Consider the following 22,275-nt stretch of genomic DNA (forward strand, 5'->3'; position numbering starts at 1 on the left):
AAAGTTTGATGTTAAAAATGAGTAAAATATCTGTTGGATTCAATTTAAAGTGTAACAGCATATCGACGATTGAGGATGAAAACTGTTCGACGTTTTCATCTATAAATCGTGTGCCTTTGAAAAAAAAATGTACCAGAGTTTTATCAGTACTGAAGTTAGCTTCAGTCGTATATCTGATAACGTACTGATACTGTATATTTCAGCCGGAGTCATGAAATCTTGAAGCATTTTATTATTGGAGTTTCTAGAATAGTGGATATGTTAGTGAAGAATAAAATCATCCGTACCTAAATACGTGGTTTTTTACCCAAGTAACATACAACGTTTTTCAATATTTTCTCTCTCTCTCTCTATCTCGTCGGTTATTACTGAAAGTGACTAACTCCGTCGAATAAAATAGATAAAAATTTCTTTTATTTATACGAAAAATGAAGCACCGAGCATGTGCTTCGATGACTAAAATTTGAAAGAGCGTGTCGGAACAGAGCGGAGTTAATCATCGCTTCTGAATGGCTGCTCGCGTATGTAAAATAGGTTGCCATATGAAACGTCACATTTAAGCTATAAGCATTTGCGCAATCGGCTGTTTAACGAACAACCTTGTAATTCGTGAAGTGTGTTGTCGTCAGTTGTATACAATTTTCCAGGCGATGCGGAACAACGTAAGAATGCTGCCGAGCGTGTTCGTTTAACATCTTCTCCGAAACGACTGAGGAATTTTGGTGAAATGATGACTTTTCACATGGACTGACCACTTACGATTCCTATTTGCACGTGTTTTAATTTCTACCGCAGCTGTTGTACGCCTTTATCATGACGAGTGTTGTTCCACTCACCGATAAACAACTCCACCAGCTGGTAAATCATTTTTCCATAGCACGCCCCCGTTTTGGCCGATTAAATTCGACGAATACACAGATGTGTAACAACCGTGTAGCATTACAAAAGAAAGGTGTTATCGTTATCGAACAGTTAGTAATAACGATGGAAAGTTATCAAATTGAACTTCTTTTCTAATTTCTAGAGCATCAGTATCGGGAAGGCTGTAAATCCTACGGAAACGCCCGTAAAAGAGAAACATGTACGAAGTATCCTTTTCAACGTAATCTTTAGAAGATGAACTGTTTTTTTCTTTAACAGAATCGAAATTACGATCGATGAAATTTTTTTTTTGGAACTCCAACGATGTATACACCTTACAGAAATACAGGTGCAATTATAGGTACACACCAGGAGAAGGGTGGAATATTTTTTTGGATGTACATGCTAAGACAGCCGTTGCAAGAGAATCAAATCGTCGCGTGGAAATTTTGTCACGTGTTGCACAAAATATTGCACGAAGGTCACGACAAAGTGATCTCGGACTCGCAACAGTATCGCGGGAGATTGGAAAATCTTGGGAAATTATGGCAACATCTGCGAGAAGGATACGGTCCGTTGATTCAGTTGTACATAAGATTACTGATCACCAAATTAGATTTTCACAAGCGAAACCCACGCATACCGGGAAATCTTCAAGTTACACCGGAGGAACTGGAATCCATCGGAGAGAACGATATCAATGTTTAGTAAGTTTCTCGTTTTTGTACCTTAGTCATCTTACAGTTAATTATCATCTCGTTAATTCGTATACTTAAATTTTGCTTTCTTTTTTTTTTTTTTTTTTAGTTTCCAAATGTCCGTCGAAATGTTCGATTATATGGACGACATTTTAAATTTACAACGTGCAGGTAGGTACGGAAATAGATTCTCGTCTATCACCGTGATTTTTTCTAACGTTCGATTTTTCTTCAATTTCGTCTTCGTTTCGAGAAGAGACGACCAACCCTTTCTTCCACTTTTCTGCTAACGCTAGAAACACTTTGCACGAATACCAGTATTCTCAAGACAAAATCATCTTGATCTAATCGTGCTGTACATAGTAGTTTTCATCGAGCAAATGTCGATCTCGCAAATGTCTCTTAAAACAAAAGCAACGCGTTGTCAATTTAGGTTTCGCTATTTAGACGTAATTAATCTATTAGAATCTCGATTATCCAGATCGAACCGAACCATGGCAGACCGGTTAAATCGAGATCTGCATGCTGAATAAATGAACGGGGGCGTCATTGACGGATGAACAGAACAATTAACACGACGGTAATATCTCTTTATTTCGTGAATATTCGATGATGTTTGCGATTAGATGGAACATTGTACGAATTGTTAGAAAGAGAACGCGATACCTTGTGGTGCTCGAATGACTAAATATAATTAAACCGATCGATCCAGATGCACATCGTGCCTCGTTTATTATGAACGCGGAGTGTATCGCTTTTAATAACCACTTCCCGATCAAAATCTACCTTGAAATTCCGTTACGTCGACGATACTGTACAGATGAATATTGTACGATTATTAATTTATACAAATGGAACGTTTCAGTTACCACTTCTTTGAAGAACACACCCTCTAACTCAATGACTGTCAGTGGACAGTGTCGGCTGGCTCCGCTAATCCCGTGCGTCCTAGATGCATCTCAGCTGTATGATTATTGTGTAAAGATTTTATTTAAACTTCATGGTGCTCTACCTGCGGACACCTTAGCCGGTCATCGTGACAGATTTAACAAGCAGTTCCAAGAACTGAAGAAGTTTTACAATACCGTTAAGCAAAGGCAGTATTTTAAGCATCTTATAACGATACCCGCGTTACCTGAGGTGAGCTATGTATTCTTTGACAAATACCGAGAAATACCTGTATTTCTAAAAAAAATTACACGTTAATTTTAGAATCCACCAAATTTTTTAATACAATCCGAGTTACGAACTTACGTTACGCCGATAGTAGTATTACCACCAGAGGAATCATTGGACTCTGAAACTGTCGTCGATAGTCTCATCGATACTTCTGATACAAGTTCGTTACCAGGTGATCAACTAGATTCCACGCGAAATGGTTCGATTTCACCGGACGCAATAGCGGAAAGGTAACTTTAGATGTTGAATATATCGAGATATGATTGAAATTTGAAAGTCACACGATTAGGTTGTTTCTGTTGTAGAGAAAGTCTCATCGATCATTTACAGCAAGAGAACAATCGTCAAAGACAAGAATTACATCGTGTATTGACGGATCATCAACAGATCGTGGGAGAGCTTCAAATTCGTGTTACACAGCTCGAATCGGATTTACTTGTTAAAGTAAATGATCTCTTACTAATTTGTTGATACATTGATTGTGTGAATATGATTTGTTAATGTGCATGTTTCGTTCACTCTTCAGTGCAACGAAATCGAACAGGAAAAACAAGTTAATCAAGACTTTGTCAAGCAGAAAGCAGATATGATGGTGAAAGTCCATGAAAGCGAAGGTTAGAGCGTGTTGTTTTCCCTTGTGTTACGCAAAATATTACGGAAAGCGTTCGTAATATCAGTAGTTTTGGTTTGTTTTTAGGAAAATATAAAATATTAGAGGAGAAATTTCAAAAATTGAAAGATGCATATTCAAAGTTTAGAGAAGAACATATCAATTTAATTAGGAAGGTAGGATCGTTCTAAATTTCTGAAAAGTGATACAAAATTTTAAACGCTACATTTTTTTATGCTTTTACATATTAGAAAGCTGAAGTGGATAAACAATTAGGAAAGCTGAAAATGTCACAAGAACAATCTGAGCGACGAACGGGAGAAGCAGAACGCCGTCTCGAGGAATTAATACAAGGTCAAGCTATAACAGAACAAGAAGCGCAAAAAGCTGTCGAAGCTCAGCATGATTTGGATGATGTGAAGCGACAATTGAATGACACAAAAGCTGAAAACTTGGTTAATATTCTTCTTTTTTCCTTCAGTTCACGTTTAGTTTTTATTTCGTTCCGGTAAAGATGTAACATTTTAGGCTTTGATTGCCAAAAATGATTTTATAACTTCTGAAAAAACGGCTTTAGAGGGGGATCTACACGATTTATTAGCACAGAAAGAAGAGTTAGATTTAAAGATTGAAAAGTTGGAAGTTGAAGCTGATCGATGCCGTAATGAAATGAATACGTATGCTGTCACCATGTTGCACGAATTACTATGTAAGTGTTTTTGTTCATTTGATAATTGAAAATAATTTATATTCATCTATCTGACTTCTGTCGAATTTTCATTTCAGTAAATTGCATTTCTGAAGCAGAAGATATTATGCAATATTCATTGAATGCTGTTGATAATCCAGCAATGTCAGATTTAACTTGTACTCCGCAATATCTTGAAAGATTAGAAGAACCAATTCTAAAAGCGTTAGATACTTTAGATTCATCGTACACCGGTTATGTATGCGATACAACGAATGGAAAAGTGCTCATTAAAAGTGCAATACATGTTGCTTACATTTTAGGACTTTACATAATTCATGCAAAATCTACATCAAATACGTCCATTGATATCGCCTTGGGTGATAGTAAGTTAGGAATAAAAATAAAAGCGTTATGAAACAATTAAAAAGTATATATTATTTGAAATTTTTATTGTATCGTAGAATTGACTGACGAGTGCAAACAGTTAGGATTACGATCATTAACGATGTTTAATTATATAAGAGAAAAATCACCCGTCACTGTGGGCCAAATCAACGAAGTAAAGCAACAATTTAAAAAAGTATGTGAACTTGCCGCTACATTGTCTAACGCGCAAGGCAATGTTGGAGTTATTGGAAATTTGGTAGAAATGGAACTGTTGAGTATGGATAAAGCAATCGAAGAAGCAGCAAATAGAATACAGGTAATTATCTTTCGTTACGTTTTATTGTAATAATCAATTCGTACATGTGTACATATTTTACAATGTTAAATTAGGACATGTTGACGAAATCACGTGCAGCGGATTCAGGTTTAAAATTGGAAGTGAATGGAAAAATTTTAGACTCGTGTACAGAACTAATGAAATGCATAAGACAATTAGTTAAAAAATCCCGATTGCTGCAAGCAGAAATCGTAGACCAAGGAAAGGTAAATCTTTTTGCTATTATTTAATTGACTATTTTAAGAAATAAAATATTTATTTTCCATTTTAGGGCACTGCCTCCGCAACAGAATTTTATAAGCGCAACCATCAATGGTCCGAAGGACTTATATCGGCAGCAAAAGCAGTAGCAATGGGTGCTAATTTCCTGTTGTAAGTACAAATACTTTATTGGAATTTATGGTCTGTTTCCGAAAACTTGTTAATGTTTATAGGGAAGCCGCAGATAAAGTTGTTTCCGGAAATGGTAAATTTGAACAATTAGTGGTGGCATCACAAGGAATTGCTGCAACTACTGCTCAATTGGTAGTTGCGAGCAGAGTAAAAGCCAGTAGAAATAGCAGTAATTTAGCTGCACTTTCTGAAGCATCAAGGGATGTAACACAAGCAACAGGAAGCGTTGTTGCAACAGCTAAAAATTGTAGTCAACTTGTTGAAGAAAATGGTACTTGTGTTGCTCTATGATCCCTGCAAATACTTTTCATTGAGGCTAAAAATTAATATTTTTAATATTTTACAGATGATTTAGATGTTACTAGGCTAACTCTGCACCAAGCCAAACGACTAGAAATGGAAGCACAAGTTCGTGTGCTGGAATTAGAGCAGGCTTTGGAGACTGAAAGATTACGCTTAGCTGCTTTACGACGCTATCATTATCGACTTGAAGGCGACAAAGAATGATCAGTATGTAGAATTATAGCATTTAATATGAATGATAAATCATTACTTTTAAATGATATAATGTTGATAAAAATGAATATTTTCAGAATTTTATTAACGTCTTTGTGAGATTCACGTTAACAGAATTTCTCATCGACATTAAACAGTATTGAACGGAATACGTTTACAAATGGAAAGTAAATAAATAAATTCCATTATAAAATAATATATTACAGAGAAGGAGATCTATTTGGGTTGTCCAACACGAATTACTTTAATATTTGCATGTTTAATGTTTAGTAAATACAATTTTATTTCTTTTTAATGATAACTGAAGATATTTGAATGAACACTAAATTACTATCATTCCTTTTATCTTACCCAAGTATCCTTTATTTTCCCATCATAAATTTATGCAAAAACATTATCTTATCTTATCTATGACTTGTTTATTTGGTTCGCATCGAAGTAAACATAAACGTGAATATATAACAAAAACAAAGCTGACTATTAAATGAATACCAACATTTGGTAATAGCGCAATCTTTCTGTAGAAATAAATAACAGGCGACACTAAACGTGACACGCAGTAGGTAAATTGGAAATCGTTACAAATAAAAAGTAGTTATATTCAACATTTAAAAATTTTCAAATGAAAGTGCAAGGCAGCCAGGAAATTATTTGCTATACAATACTATGGTAATAACATAGATTGCAAATTTGTTGGTTAAAAGAATCGAGAGCTCCCTGCCCATAAAAACACTTCTCCTGGCATAAAAATACAAAACGGTGTAGAGGGGTAGCTACTTACAGGCCATGAACCCAGTGTATACACGATCGATGACATCCCTTCCATGGGTTATACTTTGATGCTGGATTTGCAACTTTCCGGAGTCGGCGCGATGGTGGTTCCCCTTGAAGCGCCCTCGTTGGACGCAAATGTGCCCTCCACTGTAAATCTATCAGAATACTACGAAGGCTTGACGTAGGACTATTCGTGTTACCGTGTTCGCATTTTCGTGATAGTTTCAATTGATCGTTTCCCTGTAACGTGTGAAGGACGCCGTTGTCGCACGTCGTCGACGACTACTGTTAAAAGGGTTAATACGTAAGGTGAGCAGTCAATCCTGATTCGTCCGTTGTAATAATTATTTATAAATCTGCGGTTGAGTTCGAGAAAAAATTGATATTCTTTTGGTGAAGGACCATAATAAGCGTCAGGTAGAGCACTGCAATTATACGAAGTGCTTAAATTTTGTAACGATCGAGTTTTTATACATTTGTTCATTTGAAGCATAAGTGAGTAGACGTTAAAAAGGTTAAATTATTTTGCCTTTTAATATTGAGAAAATGGACGAACAACGATGAAGATATTCGTGTGTCACTGTCTGATGGTGAATATATTCAGTGCTAAAACAGAACGATAACCTTTCGTGAATTTTGCTGACGTTTTGCAAATATCGGCCGCCTTGCAAATTTTTTTATGATTAATAATACTAATGCACAATACAGGGCATTGCACAGTACAAAATTTCTGTGATTTTTTATAAGTAAACTATTCATCAACATGTCAATTTTTATCTAGTTCATTAATATTCGAGTAATGAAATAAAAGCAAACTAGTACAAAAGAAAGCTACGATAGACCACTGATGCCTGCGTACTTTCACGTAACCCATAATGTTAAGAAGATTGCAATTTTAAACGGTAGAATGATGCCTCGCGAACAGCTGATTCGAGACATAGAAAGAACGTATCGTGTTATCAATTGATCGCAGTTATATCGTTAATTCGTGATATTCTGAGATTAATTCACGGTTTCGTGAATTACCGTGATACTTTCGCTCGAAAAAAAGCACCATTTCAAAGAAGTATTCATCGACCTGCGACAGTGTAAACAAAAGCAGAGTTTGCGCTGTAGCCAGCCTAGCCAACGGTCTGTTCGTTTCAGCGGGTATAAAAAGCTACGCAGCTGTGCAGCAAGGAAAATTACCGCTGATTGTACATGACCGCGCATCCCATAATTCTATACGCGTCTCGATTCGACGACGATCCTTCTCGTTTTTGCAAGAGAATCACGGTTTCAAAGGGAAATTGACGATCCATAAGTATCCCAACAAATTTCTATTTCCAGATGAAAGCATTTTTCAAATGAATATTTAGGTTAGAAAATTGTATTCTCACTCTTATTCTACGTAAAATAAATTTTTTCGTATTTTGTTCGTCGTTTTAAATTGATATACTACTGTAGTTCGTTTTGCGTTCAACAAAGTTACGTCGTCATGGACTCAGTAGGGAATTGATAGTAACGAGATTCGAAATGTACCGATTCGTAAATTGCAAAATTGCAATTCGCTAGATACAGATGACGTCATCTAATTGAGACTGCTCGATAAATATGTTGTTTCGTGTCGATATACGGGTTCCCCAGTATTTGCTGTCGTTTAATACGTCTATGATACGTGTCAACGTTGGTTTTGATATTGTCGTTTCATGGCATTGTCATTCTTTTCTTTATTCAAATGTATCCGTTTATTAAAATCTGTTATTGAATATAAACTCCTATCGTACTCCGCGCATGCGCGTTTCAATGAAAATATTGGACCTTATATATAAGGAAAGGAGTGGAATTTACAACGCATTGTCATAGAAAAGGACCATGAATAAGGAATCACACGTCGTTTCTTTAATCGAATCATTAACGATTCATTAATTATTTCTGGCAGCCAGAGTGGCCCGATACCTCGTCGCAACTTTCTAGCTATTGAGTCGGGTTATCGACTTATTTAATGCTAGTGAACGCAAAGAACGCCGATTTTCGTTCGATAACTTCGCTGGTTCGTGATTCAGAATAATCTCTCCTTATCTTCCGATAATGATATCGCACAAAATTTTAGCGTTTTGAGAGTCGCGGTTATTATGAAAAATTTCGAAATTACACCTGTCTAAAATAAAGTGTTTTTCATTTTAATGTGTTTATGTTTTTGGTGTTACGTAATCGAATTCTTTGGTATATTTTCATAAAACTAATGGAATGTAAACATCGGAAACGTTTGTTGTGATAAAAATCAATTTCTGAATTGATCCACGTCGTGAGATTTTTTGCCCATGTTCCTTCGCAATAAGAGAAACCTTGAAGGAGTTGTTATTTTCGTATCTCCGTTACTTATGATTCACGACCGGGATGTAATGGCACCATAATGTTTGTGAAAAATAAAGGAGAATGCACACATAATTCCAGAGTTGACTTTTCGTGAGCAACATAAGCCTTATGCATTAGGCAAATAATGGCGATGTCGTTTACAATGACTCTCGTAGGTAGAGTACATCAATTCTCTCGTTCTGTTGATTTATTTTCCTATTGGTGTCGTTTCGTTCTCTTTTTACCACTTTGAATGAATTTGTAATTCCACGACTTACCATTTATAGTACAAGGTTCTAATTAATTTGATATCACAGCATACTTAAGGGAATGCGTGTCTAATGGAGTTTCTAATTTTTAACTAAAAATTTCTGATAAAAGAGAAAACATACCGTTAGTCGACCAACTATAAACGATGCTTTCTTTTGTGTACAATTAGGCAGACTGGACAAATAACAAGTCCTTCCTTTGAGAAGAAACACGAATATTTTATTACCGGTTTCTGTTTGCGAAGCAGTAACATCCAAGCTCACTATTTCAGTTTTCCTGATTGATTCACTCGCACGTTCAAATTAATTCCTGTTATTTGTTATCTCGTCATTCACCTTGTTCCTCAAAATTGAAAATTACATAATTTTCCCGATGTGCTAATAGCAGATCAAATAAACATGTTCCGTTTGGAACACGCTTCACAGAATAATAAACATAACCTATTCTTCGATTAACGAAGTTACATCACTTCGCAACGAGTAAACACGCGGAGCTTTGCATAACGGAAAGTATTATACGCTTCATTTATCGTTGAAAGGTGGATATTGAATATGCGTTTCGTTTTCACGAGAGAGAGAAAAAAAAGCTGTCTCCTCCACTGATAGACTTTTTATCACGAAGAATCATCGCGTGCAGTTATGAAAATATCCGTCAAACGATCGTGGCGTGCGAAACTAATGCCGCCTTTCGGGGATACGCGCAAGGACAAACGCATAATTTGTTTCTCCTTGCTCAGAGCTGGCGCTCTGGATGCTACTGCTGCATCGTCTACGCTCTCAACCAGTCGTATATACATAATCCTTTTTAACGCCTTTCCCCGAGATTATTATCCCCCTGTGTCAATGTCTCACTCTTAAATAAATTTATTATTCTAATTGTGAGTTAATGCGTTCTATTTGGATAGTGTCTTGAAATATAATCCCAATTGTAAGCTATATCACAGTTATATGCATTATTTAAATCCTACGTATTAGCGTATTTAATACGGACTGAGCTTATATTTAACGAAACTTGTAATATTACGCCGGGATAATATTTTGAAGTGATTGTCTGAAATTAAAACTGTATCTTGCCAGGTGCGTAGTGTTACGTAACGAGATAGCCCCCTGAGAAACAGGTTATAACAGTACTCCTAAAAAGCGATTCTTAGAAAATGCAGCCTTGTTAAGTTACGATGAGGCACAAAACCTGCTGAGTGTATCTAACCTGAAGTGTTGCGAAAGATTTCATACGCGTAATAGATACAGCCGTTAAAGTGTTGTTAAAAATAAATTAGTCTTCCGCTGTCAAAATTATCTCGTCGCTTAATGAAAACTAATCAATCGTTGAATCACATAATATTCTCACGATACGAATCATACATGAGAAAATAATTTCAATTTATCAGTTTGTAAGAACATCTTTCGAACAAACAAGCATTATTAAAAATTCAAATTTCCCCTTCGTCCACATCGATGCAAACAATTCAATCATGAGAACTTTCGAAATGCTTAAAGATATCTACAGCTTCATCGATGGCTTACTTCACACCGATGATGTAAAAGTTTTCTTTTCTTCTTCGATCGGAAAATTGTGTATAAAAATACGATCGTGGAGACTTTAATTGGATGATTGTCGTTTTCTTTTTTTCTTTCTTTCAGAGAAATAGTTTTATGTCAAATTTGAAGGAGCACGGATTCGACGATCTAGATTCTAGAAGTTATCTAAACGAAACGGTAACAACTTTATCAAAGTGATTATAATTTCAAGAAATAACTCATTATTTTTACACACTTAGCTCGTTTTTTTGATAAAATATACAATTGATTCTGGGTAAAGCTGCATCTCTCGATGGTGGGCTCGAGGTGAGATGTTACGATTTGTTTTTCTTCGTGCGATTGATTTATGCACGGATATCATGGGAGCAGCATACGAATATCACGTGCAAATTTAGAAAGGCGACTGCGTGTTCCATGCTATTTTCACATGTTCACGATGTCAGCGAACAAAAGTGAAGTTTCTGTGAAACGGGGGTAAATCGAGGTACAGGAAAAATCGATTATTTTCGCGAGAAATAAAATTTCACTCGAACAAAGAATATCTGCGTATTTCTAGAAAAAATTTTTTTTTTTTCAAGGACGAAAAGAACGAGATAAATTCGTATGAGAATAGAGGGAATTTATCATTTCAAGTGGAAAAGTGGACTTTCTTTGTCGTAAATACCCCTATCAGTTTATGGAAGTTTCGTAACAAACATGGTAACCCTGAGAAACAAGTTGTAATATGTAGGTTCAAACACTTTACGTTCTATTTGGAAAACAACATTTTTTAGCCAGTAGTTTATAGGTTTGAACGAAAAACACTTGTTTATCTTTGAAAACAAATGATACTTTTTTCAAATTGAACAGTTGTTAAATAACAAACGATGTAAACATGTTTTCACCGATAGTACAGGTAAAGAAGTGGAAGAACTGTAAAATGAGGTGGCAGATTGATTCAAGATATGACAGTAAACACGCACTATTGGATATTTTTAACGATTATCGATAATTGTGGATTACAGCCATTTTTAAATTGCCGACAATGTTGCTGTACTGCTTATGTAAAATGATAAATCACATACCGTGCAGTTTCTTTGTTTCCGAGCAGCATTCGACGCATCACAAGAATCTCTTTGTCTCTTGAAAACGCGTCGAGGAAACGCTGCTCTTTCATTTGTTCACTGCATACAGATATTAAGCGAATACATACATATGTACGTATTTTTATCGTGAATAGTCGTTTTTGCAATATGTTTTACAAAAAAAAATTCTGTAATTTTAATATCATTTCAGCTTACTTTAAATAAATTAACTCACGTTTTATCATTACCGTCAAATTACAATTTTTAACATTGTACAAATATTTTTTATTATTTCATTTTTCATGATTGCTGTTCACGTTTGCTCGTTTTTTGATCGTAAAGGATGTCCTGTATTGCAGGGCATTGGCTTGCAAGAGTATCTCGCCAGTTGAAACGAGACTCCATGAGTTCATAGATTCATTCGACCATGGTAATCAATATTTTCCGTTGAATTGGTCATATAATGGAAACAAGGTTGGATAAAATGATGCAGCATACGGTAAAAGCTCCAGCAATTATTACACAAGATACCTCGTAATTCTTGTTCTACGAACAATCTTAGTATCGTCGATTCTAACGGTGAAAGATAGATTTTTCATCGAAATTTTCATCGAAATTATTTCGATATCAAACTGCACCACCATTCGTCAAATTTATCTCGAGTATCGATAAAGTATCTCTGAACATCAACAAGAGGTCTTCGTAAAAGGAATTAAAAACGTATTTATTTTGAAATTTTAATCCCCTTTCGTTAATGATGGACTTTGATTCCAGATGGTTGGATGTTTTCAAATTTATCGGTGAATCTTCACACGATACGATCGATAATGATCGTTTAACTTTTAAAAAGATTGATGCATATAAAAGATTGATGAAGAAATGTGACAAATAAGATATACGAAGGGTAATCGTTAAGTAGAAAAAAGATCATCTAGCGATCATTTTAAAGATACAGATAATTAATCGTTAAAGAGATATGTTAATCAATGAACGAAATCAATTGCAGAACGAGTGTTCGCCTAACGGATGTTAAATATTAGTCCAAGGAGTGGTGTTAATCGGAATCTTAGTAAAACAGTCACACTTGGAACTTAGCTAAAAGTTGACTCAGCTGACTAATGCAAAAGCTTATCGTCCTGGTTCTGGTTATTTACGAAACGGTCATATTAGCGAGATACGCTCTACTATCAGATACTTGAATCGTTGAACTATTTCATTACATAAGATAATTGCTAGACAAACTGTTTGTAAACGACGTGTTGCGTAACTGACGCTCAAAGGAGAAGAGGAAGAAGCTACTGTTTGTAGTAGAGCCGATCAGCAATAACTAGAGTTTTCGTGGAAAATAATTAGAAACAATGAGAGGTTGTAGTTTATTTCAATTAAGATCAATAAACGCGATCGATGAATAATTGAAATATCATACGAGACACGAGTAACGGTGGGTTTTTCTTTCTTGGGAATAACAAACGCGACACAAGTTGCATAAAGTACTTTGCTCTTCCTTGAAAGCAAGACCGGTATCGTAATGCAACAGTTAATTGTTTTTTTTTTTCCTTCTTGCCGTTGTTTCTTATTTCCACCAGAAAAAAATCAGCTATACTGCGCTTAATTTTCTTAATACGAACTCACTCTGAGCCATTCGAAATGATTTTTCAAATTCTTCCAATTTTAATATCAAAGCACATGCTTTGGTGCTTAATTCTTGATAAATAAAAAAATTTGATAAATTTAATTTAACGAAGTTAGTCACTAATATTTTCCAAGAAAAATAGAAGTAAACAGTTCAGAGTAAAAAGAAGAAGATTATATGTATATAAACGATGAAAATAATTCGTATTGAAGTCGCGAAATTAAAGTCTCGATTTTCTTTCTATTTAATTAATGAAAAACGTGGAAAGAACATGGAGCTTGGTGCATTACGTGAACCACTCAAGGACGATTCCAGGCTATGCTTAAAATAATTCCTAAGCACCTGCGACATCGTGTACTAGTCTCGTTTCAAGTTATTTTCAGTGATGTTCGAAAGCGATCGTTTCCGGGATCTAGACAAACTGTCATGGCCTGTTTCCGCGTGTTTCAAATGACTGCATATTTCGTTGGCGCAGTAATAACGACGCCAGTCGGCTACTTGTGAGTGTAAAGCGGCGGATGAATGATAATAAATTGAATTAGTTAAGTAAATGAAGGAAATGGAGGTATAGTCTAAAATTATCATCGAATAGGATTGTTTAACGACGAACAATAGGTCGATGGAAGTTGCACTACATCGGCTTAGCAAATTCCTTCTAATTAACCTCTTTAATTAACCCTTTCGTGACTACGAGATTGTTACGATTCGTGATTAAACAGAATCTCGAGTTTCCTTATCTTTGCTACCGTGTTTACGATCGTGTTGCTCGTATCGAGACGTTATTCTTGCTATTATTGCAATTAAAAAGTCTCGTTGCATTTATCCTTCACGTTTCTATTTTTGTTTTTTTCTTCTTTTTACTAGCGATTAGTTTTTGGGTTAGGTTAGGTTAGGTTAACCTATTAACTGTGGAAGACGAGTTAACTCGTCATTGGTTCATCAATACATTAGAACACAATAGTTTATTTGTCAAAAGATTGTTTATTTTTAATTGTACAGTTTTGCCTGTGTTAGAAAATAAAATACATCGTATTCACACTTGCCAGAAATATGAAATAGGTTAGGTATAATTTGTATTCATTTTTCATTCTAAATTAGAGAGATTCAATTTCTGTTTGACAAGTCTGTTTGACTCAATTGACAGGTTAATCGCGTATGTACACGGAAAATTCTTGCTTTTTATAGATCACGTTTTTCTATAATAATAAACCACGTGGACGACGGTCTATTTATCGAAATAGGAAAAGTGAATTACCGATAATAGAGGTTCAAAGTGTTTTTAACCGTTATCGGGTATTGAGAAACTTTGAGTAGCACTTTTTCTTAACCAATGCTTAACCTACATTTTGGTAATTTCTCGAGAATAATTGACTGCCTATTAAAATGTAACTTTGTAGTTTAGTGCCAGGGTCGATAGCTACCTGTACAATCAAGTTACAATCGAGTGTTCTATTTACTGTTCCTCATTGAAAGATTCTTCCTTTTTAAGTAATACTATTCTCTGCTAAGTGTAAACATGTTTTTCTTTCTATTTCACGTGTACGATACATGCTGTGCAGTTCAGTTTTGTTATAAATATTTGTGAATCGATCGTTATCTCGATTGTATCGATATATCGGTAATAAGTGTGCGCGCAATTCGAACCGCGTAAGAGTTTCTCCGTTGTTCTATCTTGAGCAATTCACCCTCTCCATGCGAGATTACAATAACACGAATGCGTCAACGTGAATCTTATCAGAATTATTCAATGCTAATTTGTTCGCAGTCTTATTACTGCTTATGATAAAAGAACGCCGAACGTCGAAGGGTCATGTATGAATTGATAACTGTGACGTCACCGCTTGGCCAGTAGTAAACACGACGACGTGCAAATACGCGCTATTCACATGAAAACAAAGCAGCGAGAAACTTCGTAAGTGCAACTATATCTGGGCATGCCTACGTGCCGTATGACACATAAAATTATTACTTGATCATCTTTATCATTTTTTATGCAGCTCGAAACCAACCGGCATCTGTGCTATTCAGAGACTGAATTGGAATATTGAAATTTATAGAAAGAATAGAATTTTCGTCGTATTCGACGTGACGAATGTGAAAAGTGACATCTGGTATTCGGAGGTTGGATTTGAATATTGAAAATTATAAAAAAGAAAATAGAATTTTCATAAAAAAAATAGAATTACGATAAAAAAAAACCCTTTATTTTTGGTGGTGTTTTTTTTTTTTTTAAAGATAAAAGCTTCGAAAATAGTAGTTAAGTCATTCGAGACAACCCTTTAATAATTTGATCACAGCGTGACATTCGAAAAAGATGCAAGGATGTATAAATAACCACGTTTCATGGTGCATTGATCACTTGTTCAGCGAAGCAACGTTTCAAGAATAAAGTGTCATCTGATCGATAAAACGATGGTTTCAATAAATATCAGCTATATTTAGCGTAATTTCTATAGATGGGAAAAAACGAAGTGATAACGCGTATGACTAGCTGTATTGTCTCATAACACCTTGCATTCCTGTTGTAATTGATATCGCACGTATCTACTTCTATTATCTATTCACGATACAAAAAGCGAGATGTTTTCTTGCGACCATAATCTTTAAACAAAGATCAACGTGTTATATCTGTACGATGATGAATAATACACGACATCACGCGCTTAAGTTTCTCAAACTGTTTTAAAAAAATACAAAAACATCTTTCTTTCATCCCCTAAACTGTCTCCTAAATAAAACGAACGCACTTCTGCAAAACATACTATAAAATAGCATTTATCTGCATACCTTCGAATAAGAACCCATTGTACTATAAACCATGTTTACATTTGCATTCGAATTTTCAAAATAAACCAATCAGTTCAAACGTAGCTTCTCGTTTATCATCACCTTTTTACCGAAATCTGATAAGCAAATCACGCTCGAGATATCCCGAAAACAATGCACAACTTGTCAATAAAACGCGAATTCTCTTTGCACTCTTTCACCGTTCCAGGTAATACATATCTCGACGCGTTGCTCGAGATAAAACTCCACGTCGCGAGTGGAGGAGGTTCCCGAAATACGCTTTTCAAGAGTCCACATCTCCCGAGAGTCGAAATAAAAAAAAAACACGTGCCATCCGCGCCTCATTCATGCGTCTATCACGACGCACTGGACGTCGCTACATGAGAAAAACAGAGGTTGCACGTGGTGCGTGAATGCTCGTACTTGCTCACGTTCCGTTTCTTCTAGCCCCTACCATGGCCTCTTTCCTGCCTGCCATGACTAACGCAGCTCGAACGAGAAAGCCCGTGACGGTATAAAAGTGAAGGAGCGTCAGCGCGTTCGCTTAGTGCGTTTCACGCGGTCAGCAAGAGTCGTCGTGCGTTGTACCAGAATTTATTCTCTTTTTTTATAATTTCACTTTGTTGGTTTACTCAGTTAATTCGAGACTTCGAATACAATTGTGTATCACTGTTGAACAGTTGTTAGATCCGAACGTTGCATTTTGGTGTTGATTGCAAGAGAGAGAGAGATTTTGATTTCTCGAAGGAAAGGTTTAGAGGAGAAACTGTTGATAATTGAAAATTGTGTGGGAGGAAAAGTTGTACGAAATGCCTGTAGAATTGGAGTCAGTGGCACCGATTAACACGCGCCAGCCGTGTTCACCTTGCAACGGGTACGTGTCTGAATTTTTAGCGGTGAATTTGCGTTGAGTTATTTGAACTGAGTATGACCGAGTGTTCATTTAGTCTGATTATCTTGGTATACGACGTATCTTCGCGAACTCGTTTATGGGAAACAATAGCTGACGCGTATAGATACTTTTCACGAAACGTATAATTCCCTAGTTGCGCCGGAAACTTGAAGTTTCTAAAACTTTTCAATACACGGCTAATCTTACCGAAGCGATCAATTTCCAACTAATTCGAAATTCGACATTTGCCCTACTACACGATCTAACATTCGCAAGAGTTGGAAAATTGATCGAAAAATTCGGCGAAATGTACGTTGAACGAAAACTCTTTCGGCTGTTCCAGGGAGAAGAAAATGAACAAGTTGTGCAAGCAGGTGTCGATCGAGAGCCCGAGCGTAACGGGCCGTGAATGGGTGTTCAGTTTCGACGTTCCTGTTCCGGATGTCCCAGAACACGGAGCTCGTATCCGGGTGATGTGTGCCGGTGCCTGCTACCATCCTCGTCGCTCTCCAAGCTTGTCGAGTTTGACTTCTGTCTCGAGTGGTAGTAGCTTGACTACAGACGTCTCTTTGGAGGGTGATTACCCTGTCGCCTTACCTCATCACGGGGTTCGCAACGCAGCTCTGTTCCCCGGATACGAGGTTGCAGGCGTACTCGAGTCTCTTGGAGCAAACTTGTCCGAGGATTGTGGCTACAAAGTCGGGGATCGAGTGATCCTTTATCCTTACGAAGGCATACCGAACGGATACGTCGAATACTTGGTCGTGCACGATCTCAAGTATCTGATCAAGATCCCGGACAACGTAAGCTTGAGCGTTGCCGCTATGCTACCAGCTGGCGCACTATTGGCTATGAACACAGTGTTCGCTGCACACGAACACGTTCAAGGGTTGCTGAAACAGAGGGGGGAGAAGAGTGTCTGCAAGATTCTGATCGTTGGAACTGGCGGTCTGGCACTTTGGGCGCTCAGAATCGCAGCTTATCATTTTAATAACATGAAAGACCGAGTTACCATTACTATCGCCTCGCTGAAGGACGACGGACTGACCATGGCGCAGGAGTTTCAACGGTGAGTTATTTCGGCCGTTCGGCTGGAACGAAGTTGATGTTAGATGGTAGACGGTAGAGTTGGCTTTTTCTTGTAAATATCGTTCGGTGTTGAGCGGTGGAGCTGAGTTCTACGGAAGACAGAATATTCTCGGGATAAAAAGATTTGATTTTCTCTCAACTCCGTGTTAGGAAGCTTTCTGTGTATCACTGTGATGTACAATATAACACGCATCGAAGCTTGAGTCACGCTTGTCGTTGATCTTTGAATTGAAAAACTGAAAGAATCTATTCTATCTCTAACACAGAAGTCATCGAGGCGTCAACGATAAGGCTATTTAAAATAGCCTGCTTGACACTATTCTGCTGTTTTATCTCTTCCACAATTAGTATTAGTATCTCGAATCTTTTCCGCGTCCTTTTATCTCAGCGATGCGTCAGGCATTTTAATATTACTTAATCTGATAAAGCAAAAAAAATGCTCCACGACTCGTATGCAATCTCGTGGTTTTTCTTTCTCGTTATCGATGCACTTCCGCGTTGCACGTGTGTTTTTCGTTCGCATGGTACAATTTCGTGCACGTAACCAGCGCAAATTAGAAGCAGTAGTAATCGTGTACGTATAGTTAGTTCTGACCTAGAGAGAGACAAAGAATCTGACCTAGATGTCCGAGTTAATAGACCAGCCCAATCAGTGCCTAAACTTGACCGATTCTTTCTCTCCCTCTGCAGACTATTATGCAGATTACCCTTGTGTAGTACGATCATTGATATATCGAAACTCGTCGTTGGTTAACCGATACTTAGAAGAATAGAGGAAGGGGTGGTGAGGGTAATACGGCCCCCTAACAAAAATCATAAAAACTAATTCTTTCGTTGCATTAGAGATCAAAAGTAAATCGTTAAAATTTATAAACAAAAGTCGCACACGTATTCTTCTTTTTCGCACGATGTGCATTCGCTATGTGCCCATAATTCATATCTCGCCTCGTTTATCCATGGTCACAAAATATGCACGTTGCATCGGTATTATCAGAAGCTTGATGAGAAATCTCCATGTCTAAAATATCAGAGGATGAGTTTCAGAGCTCGTACTCTATCAAAAATTAAGTGGTAATTATTTACGTATATCGATTCTACGTACCTTTTCTCACATGTAATACCAACACACAATACTTCAACTCCCTTAGCTAACAAGAAATATTTCCCTTCCGGGAAGCCGGGAAACTTTCGTTTCGCAGGTTGTGTTATTAATGCTTATTATTAGGTTAAACATGTTTTCTTTTATTTATGGCTACTAAGTGCTGCAGATGACATCAGGAGCAGGCCATATTACCACCCCTTCCTCTACGTATTAGTTCGTTTAACCCTTTTACACGTATCTTTTGTGATTATTTTTAAAGCACAGTGTAAGTGCATAAACTCTACGTCACAGTTCTCTTTCTAACTTTCTTCTTAAAAGTCTCTCTCGAGTAAGACTGTTCGTTATTTAACCGTCGAACCGTCGATAATTCCCCGTTCGATTACTCCCGCTGTACAAGGAAAATTAGAGTAGCTAGATGAATTCCCATTGCATCTGCGTCCACCCAGTCGTCCATTCGATTTATTCACCAACAGTCTCCTTTTCCGATACAGCGTGAACGTGGTACAATGGAACGAGGATCTGTTCGAGAAACTGCTGATCGAGCGCACCATGGACGCTTGTCAAGGCCACGTGGACGTTGTTATCGATTTCGGTACCACTTCTCGTAGCCTTCATCGCAGCATGCAGTGCTTGAGCAAGGGCGGTGTGGTGTTCGTGATCAAAGAGGTGGCCGAACGTCTTCAGCCTAAGTTCAACAGACGTGCGGAGGAATGGCAGCAGAGTATCCAGCCTGTGGAGCCGGGTACGTTGGAGCAGTTGCGCGAGCTGGTCGAATTGGTTTCTTCTGGTGAGATCGAGCCTCCGCCGCACACCGTTTATCCAGCGGAGGATGTTCTCGACGTGGTGCGCAAGTTGTGCCACTCAGAGATCCAAGGCCGCGCGATTTTACGCTTCTACCCAGCGGATTAAGGGGATTTTACAGATGGAGAATCGCGTGCCGCACGGATCGGCACCATAGAACAACTCGAGAGCAACCGAGAAGAGATTGGACGAACAGATTGAGGGCCGAATTATTCTTCGGTTAATTAGACACGTCGCAGAGCCAATGTGGAGTCGGATGGACTGTGCACATCAGGATATCGGACGATTCGGATTTCTCGAGGCGAAGGATCTGGTCTCGCGATGTTTCTCGTTCTGCGATGAAAAAGAAAGAGAGATTAGAGGAGTAGTATTGGAGGTAGTTTCGGTGATATAAACCGCTCGTCGCGAAGAAGAAAGAGGAACGTTGAGATCGTTGGAGGATTGTCATGCGAAAACTGATCGTCGATCGTTCGGGAGGAATTTGATAGATATCGTTCGTTATCGATAAGAGTAGATTTAGTCTGCTGGTTACGAGAATGTTTCGAAGGAGAATGAGAATCGTGGATGAGGAGATTTCGTTGTAGAGTAGCAAAGAGAGGTATTCGGGAAACGATGATGTCACGTGAACCTCGGGAATATATCGTAGAGAAAGTTTCACAAGTTGAACTCGATACACCGTGTTGCGGTGGAGTACGGAATTTTCCGTGCTTCTCTCGCTTATTGTCACGGTGGTATTACTTTCACTTAAGAGCTGGTAACTATGAAATATTCTATATCCGACATCGAAATATATTGAAATCGTTCGTTTCCTTTCAGCGAGGATGTTAACGTTTTATGCTCGAGTTCCTTGGTCGGATAATGATTGTATTGAAATCTCGAGATACGACCAATGAATCTACTTATATATAACGAAGCACAATTTTTCCAAATTTTCTTTTCACGTCAAACGTTTCCGAATACCTTCGACACGTGATTTATCCGATCATCGAACGAAGAGTTATCGGTTTAACCTTACGTGGTAAAACACGAGTACGCAGATGTACATACGTATAAGTTCGATGTACCTGAAGATGATTAATGGTACCGTTGAATATTTAACGTCAATTCAATTGTAATGATCGTTATAGTTTAATGTTTCTAACATGAAGTACCGGCCTGTAATTGTTCGCCGGGAAATTCGATCGGAAAGAGAGGAGGCAAAACTATACGCCGAGACTATAATTAGGTCGTAAGTCACGTAGATTATACTCGAAATATATTTGGAACACGTATTTAGAACGTACTTAAACGATATTTGTGAAAAAGTTATTTTGAGAAGGGGGGAAGGATCGCATAAACTTCTCTCGAATAATCGAGGAGCGTCGACTAACCTATATCATATCTGCCGACAGTTTCACGAACAAAACTGTAACTTACGTGGGAAAAAAGGAAAAAACCATTGCTTTGCCATTACTCAACCGTAGGTCTGGTAAACGTTAATTTTTGTGTTTCACGTGTAACGTAATATTTATAATATATGTATGACTGTCAATATAATCGAGGCGTGAGAATTATATACTCCCGAATTGTGTGTATTATCGTGCGTTTCGAGGACAATTTTTGTATAATTATCCTTAAGTATAAATATTCCTTTCTCAGGTAGAATAAATTAGTATTTAAGTTGACCGATCGTTCTTTGCGTACATAAAAAAGATATTAATCGCATCTCACATCGCAATTATCATTAAGTTGCTGTACCTTGAAAGACTGTTTTATTTTTCCTTTATTTAAGCTGTAACTGTTTCTTTCTTTCCCTTTTTTTTTTTTTCATTTTTCCTTATTTCGGACCTTAAACCTAGGCGATAATTTAGCAATGTAGATACACGTTACCACAAACGTTCTATTTCTATTATCGACTGTGGATCGTGACAGTAATTGTATTATATTATGATGATAATACAGCAGATGTTTTTTTATTGAAATAACCATGCTGTTTGTTGTCTTTCTTCAAACACCCTTCAAGCAAGATCCTTAATTTTGTCCATATGAATTTTATTTTCATTCATTTTTATTCGATGGTTACTTACAAGTTAGACTGATAAAAAGATTGTTGATCGATCGAAAGTCGGTTAAGTGATCGGGCAGACGTTCCATTTCACAGGCAAATGCCGAGTTCAATAAGAGACTCGCTGATTTATCGGTACTTTACCATCATATGCTAATTAAACTTCACTATGATTTTTAAACTGCTGTTAACTTCCATTTTCCCAGTTAACTCATTGTCCTTGATTGTGATAAATTGTCATTTAGGTCACCGTGACCGCTGCACGAGATTAG

At 37.2% G+C, this 22,275-nt stretch overlaps 2 protein-coding genes across 2 annotated transcripts; both read left to right on the top strand.

Annotated features, from left to right (window-relative positions):
• The first annotated feature begins 669 nt into the window (after positions 1-669).
• Positions 670-5,663, top strand: LOC108570897 (huntingtin-interacting protein 1). The gene is made up of 17 exons (XM_017932825.1): positions 670-858; positions 1,025-1,088; positions 1,211-1,568; positions 1,669-1,730; positions 2,425-2,699; positions 2,772-2,968; positions 3,044-3,182; positions 3,265-3,352; positions 3,436-3,524; positions 3,600-3,803; positions 3,877-4,057; positions 4,135-4,422; positions 4,501-4,742; positions 4,817-4,969; positions 5,035-5,135; positions 5,198-5,427; positions 5,503-5,663. The coding sequence occupies exons 1-17, from the start codon at positions 814-816 to the stop codon at positions 5,661-5,663; spliced, it is 2,877 nt and encodes a 958-aa protein (XP_017788314.1). The 5' UTR covers positions 670-813.
• Positions 5,664-16,638: 10,975 nt separating this feature from the next.
• Positions 16,639-21,696, top strand: LOC108570942. Its single transcript, XM_017932881.1, has 3 exons — positions 16,639-16,949; positions 17,311-18,036; positions 19,650-21,696. Exons 1-3 carry the CDS (start codon positions 16,885-16,887, stop codon positions 20,065-20,067), a joined length of 1,209 nt encoding a protein of 402 aa, XP_017788370.1. The 5' UTR covers positions 16,639-16,884; the 3' UTR covers positions 20,068-21,696.
• Positions 21,697-22,275: the final 579 nt, after the last annotated feature.

Source organism: Habropoda laboriosa, unplaced genomic scaffold (assembly GCF_001263275.1).
Source record: "Habropoda laboriosa isolate 0110345459 unplaced genomic scaffold, ASM126327v1 scaffold90, whole genome shotgun sequence".
Classification (NCBI taxonomy): Eukaryota; Metazoa; Arthropoda; class Insecta; order Hymenoptera; family Apidae; genus Habropoda; species Habropoda laboriosa.

Excerpts from the sequence above, each read along its gene's own strand:
- LOC108570942 (XM_017932881.1), top strand. The coding sequence starts at position 16,885 with ATGCCTGTAGAATTGGAGTCAGTGGCACCGATTAACACGCGCCAGCCG. Across the intron at positions 16,950-17,310 it reads CCGTGTTCACCTTGCAACGG|GGAGAAGAAAATGAACAAGT; the intron begins GTACGTGTCTGA and ends CGGCTGTTCCAG. Across the intron at positions 18,037-19,649 it reads ATGGCGCAGGAGTTTCAACG|CGTGAACGTGGTACAATGGA; the intron begins GTGAGTTATTTC and ends TTTCCGATACAG.
- LOC108570897 (XM_017932825.1), top strand. The coding sequence starts at position 814 with ATGACGAGTGTTGTTCCACTCACCGATAAACAACTCCACCAGCTG. Across the intron at positions 4,423-4,500 it reads TGATATCGCCTTGGGTGATA|AATTGACTGACGAGTGCAAA; the intron begins GTAAGTTAGGAA and ends ATTGTATCGTAG. Across the intron at positions 4,970-5,034 it reads AAATCGTAGACCAAGGAAAG|GGCACTGCCTCCGCAACAGA; the intron begins GTAAATCTTTTT and ends TTTCCATTTTAG.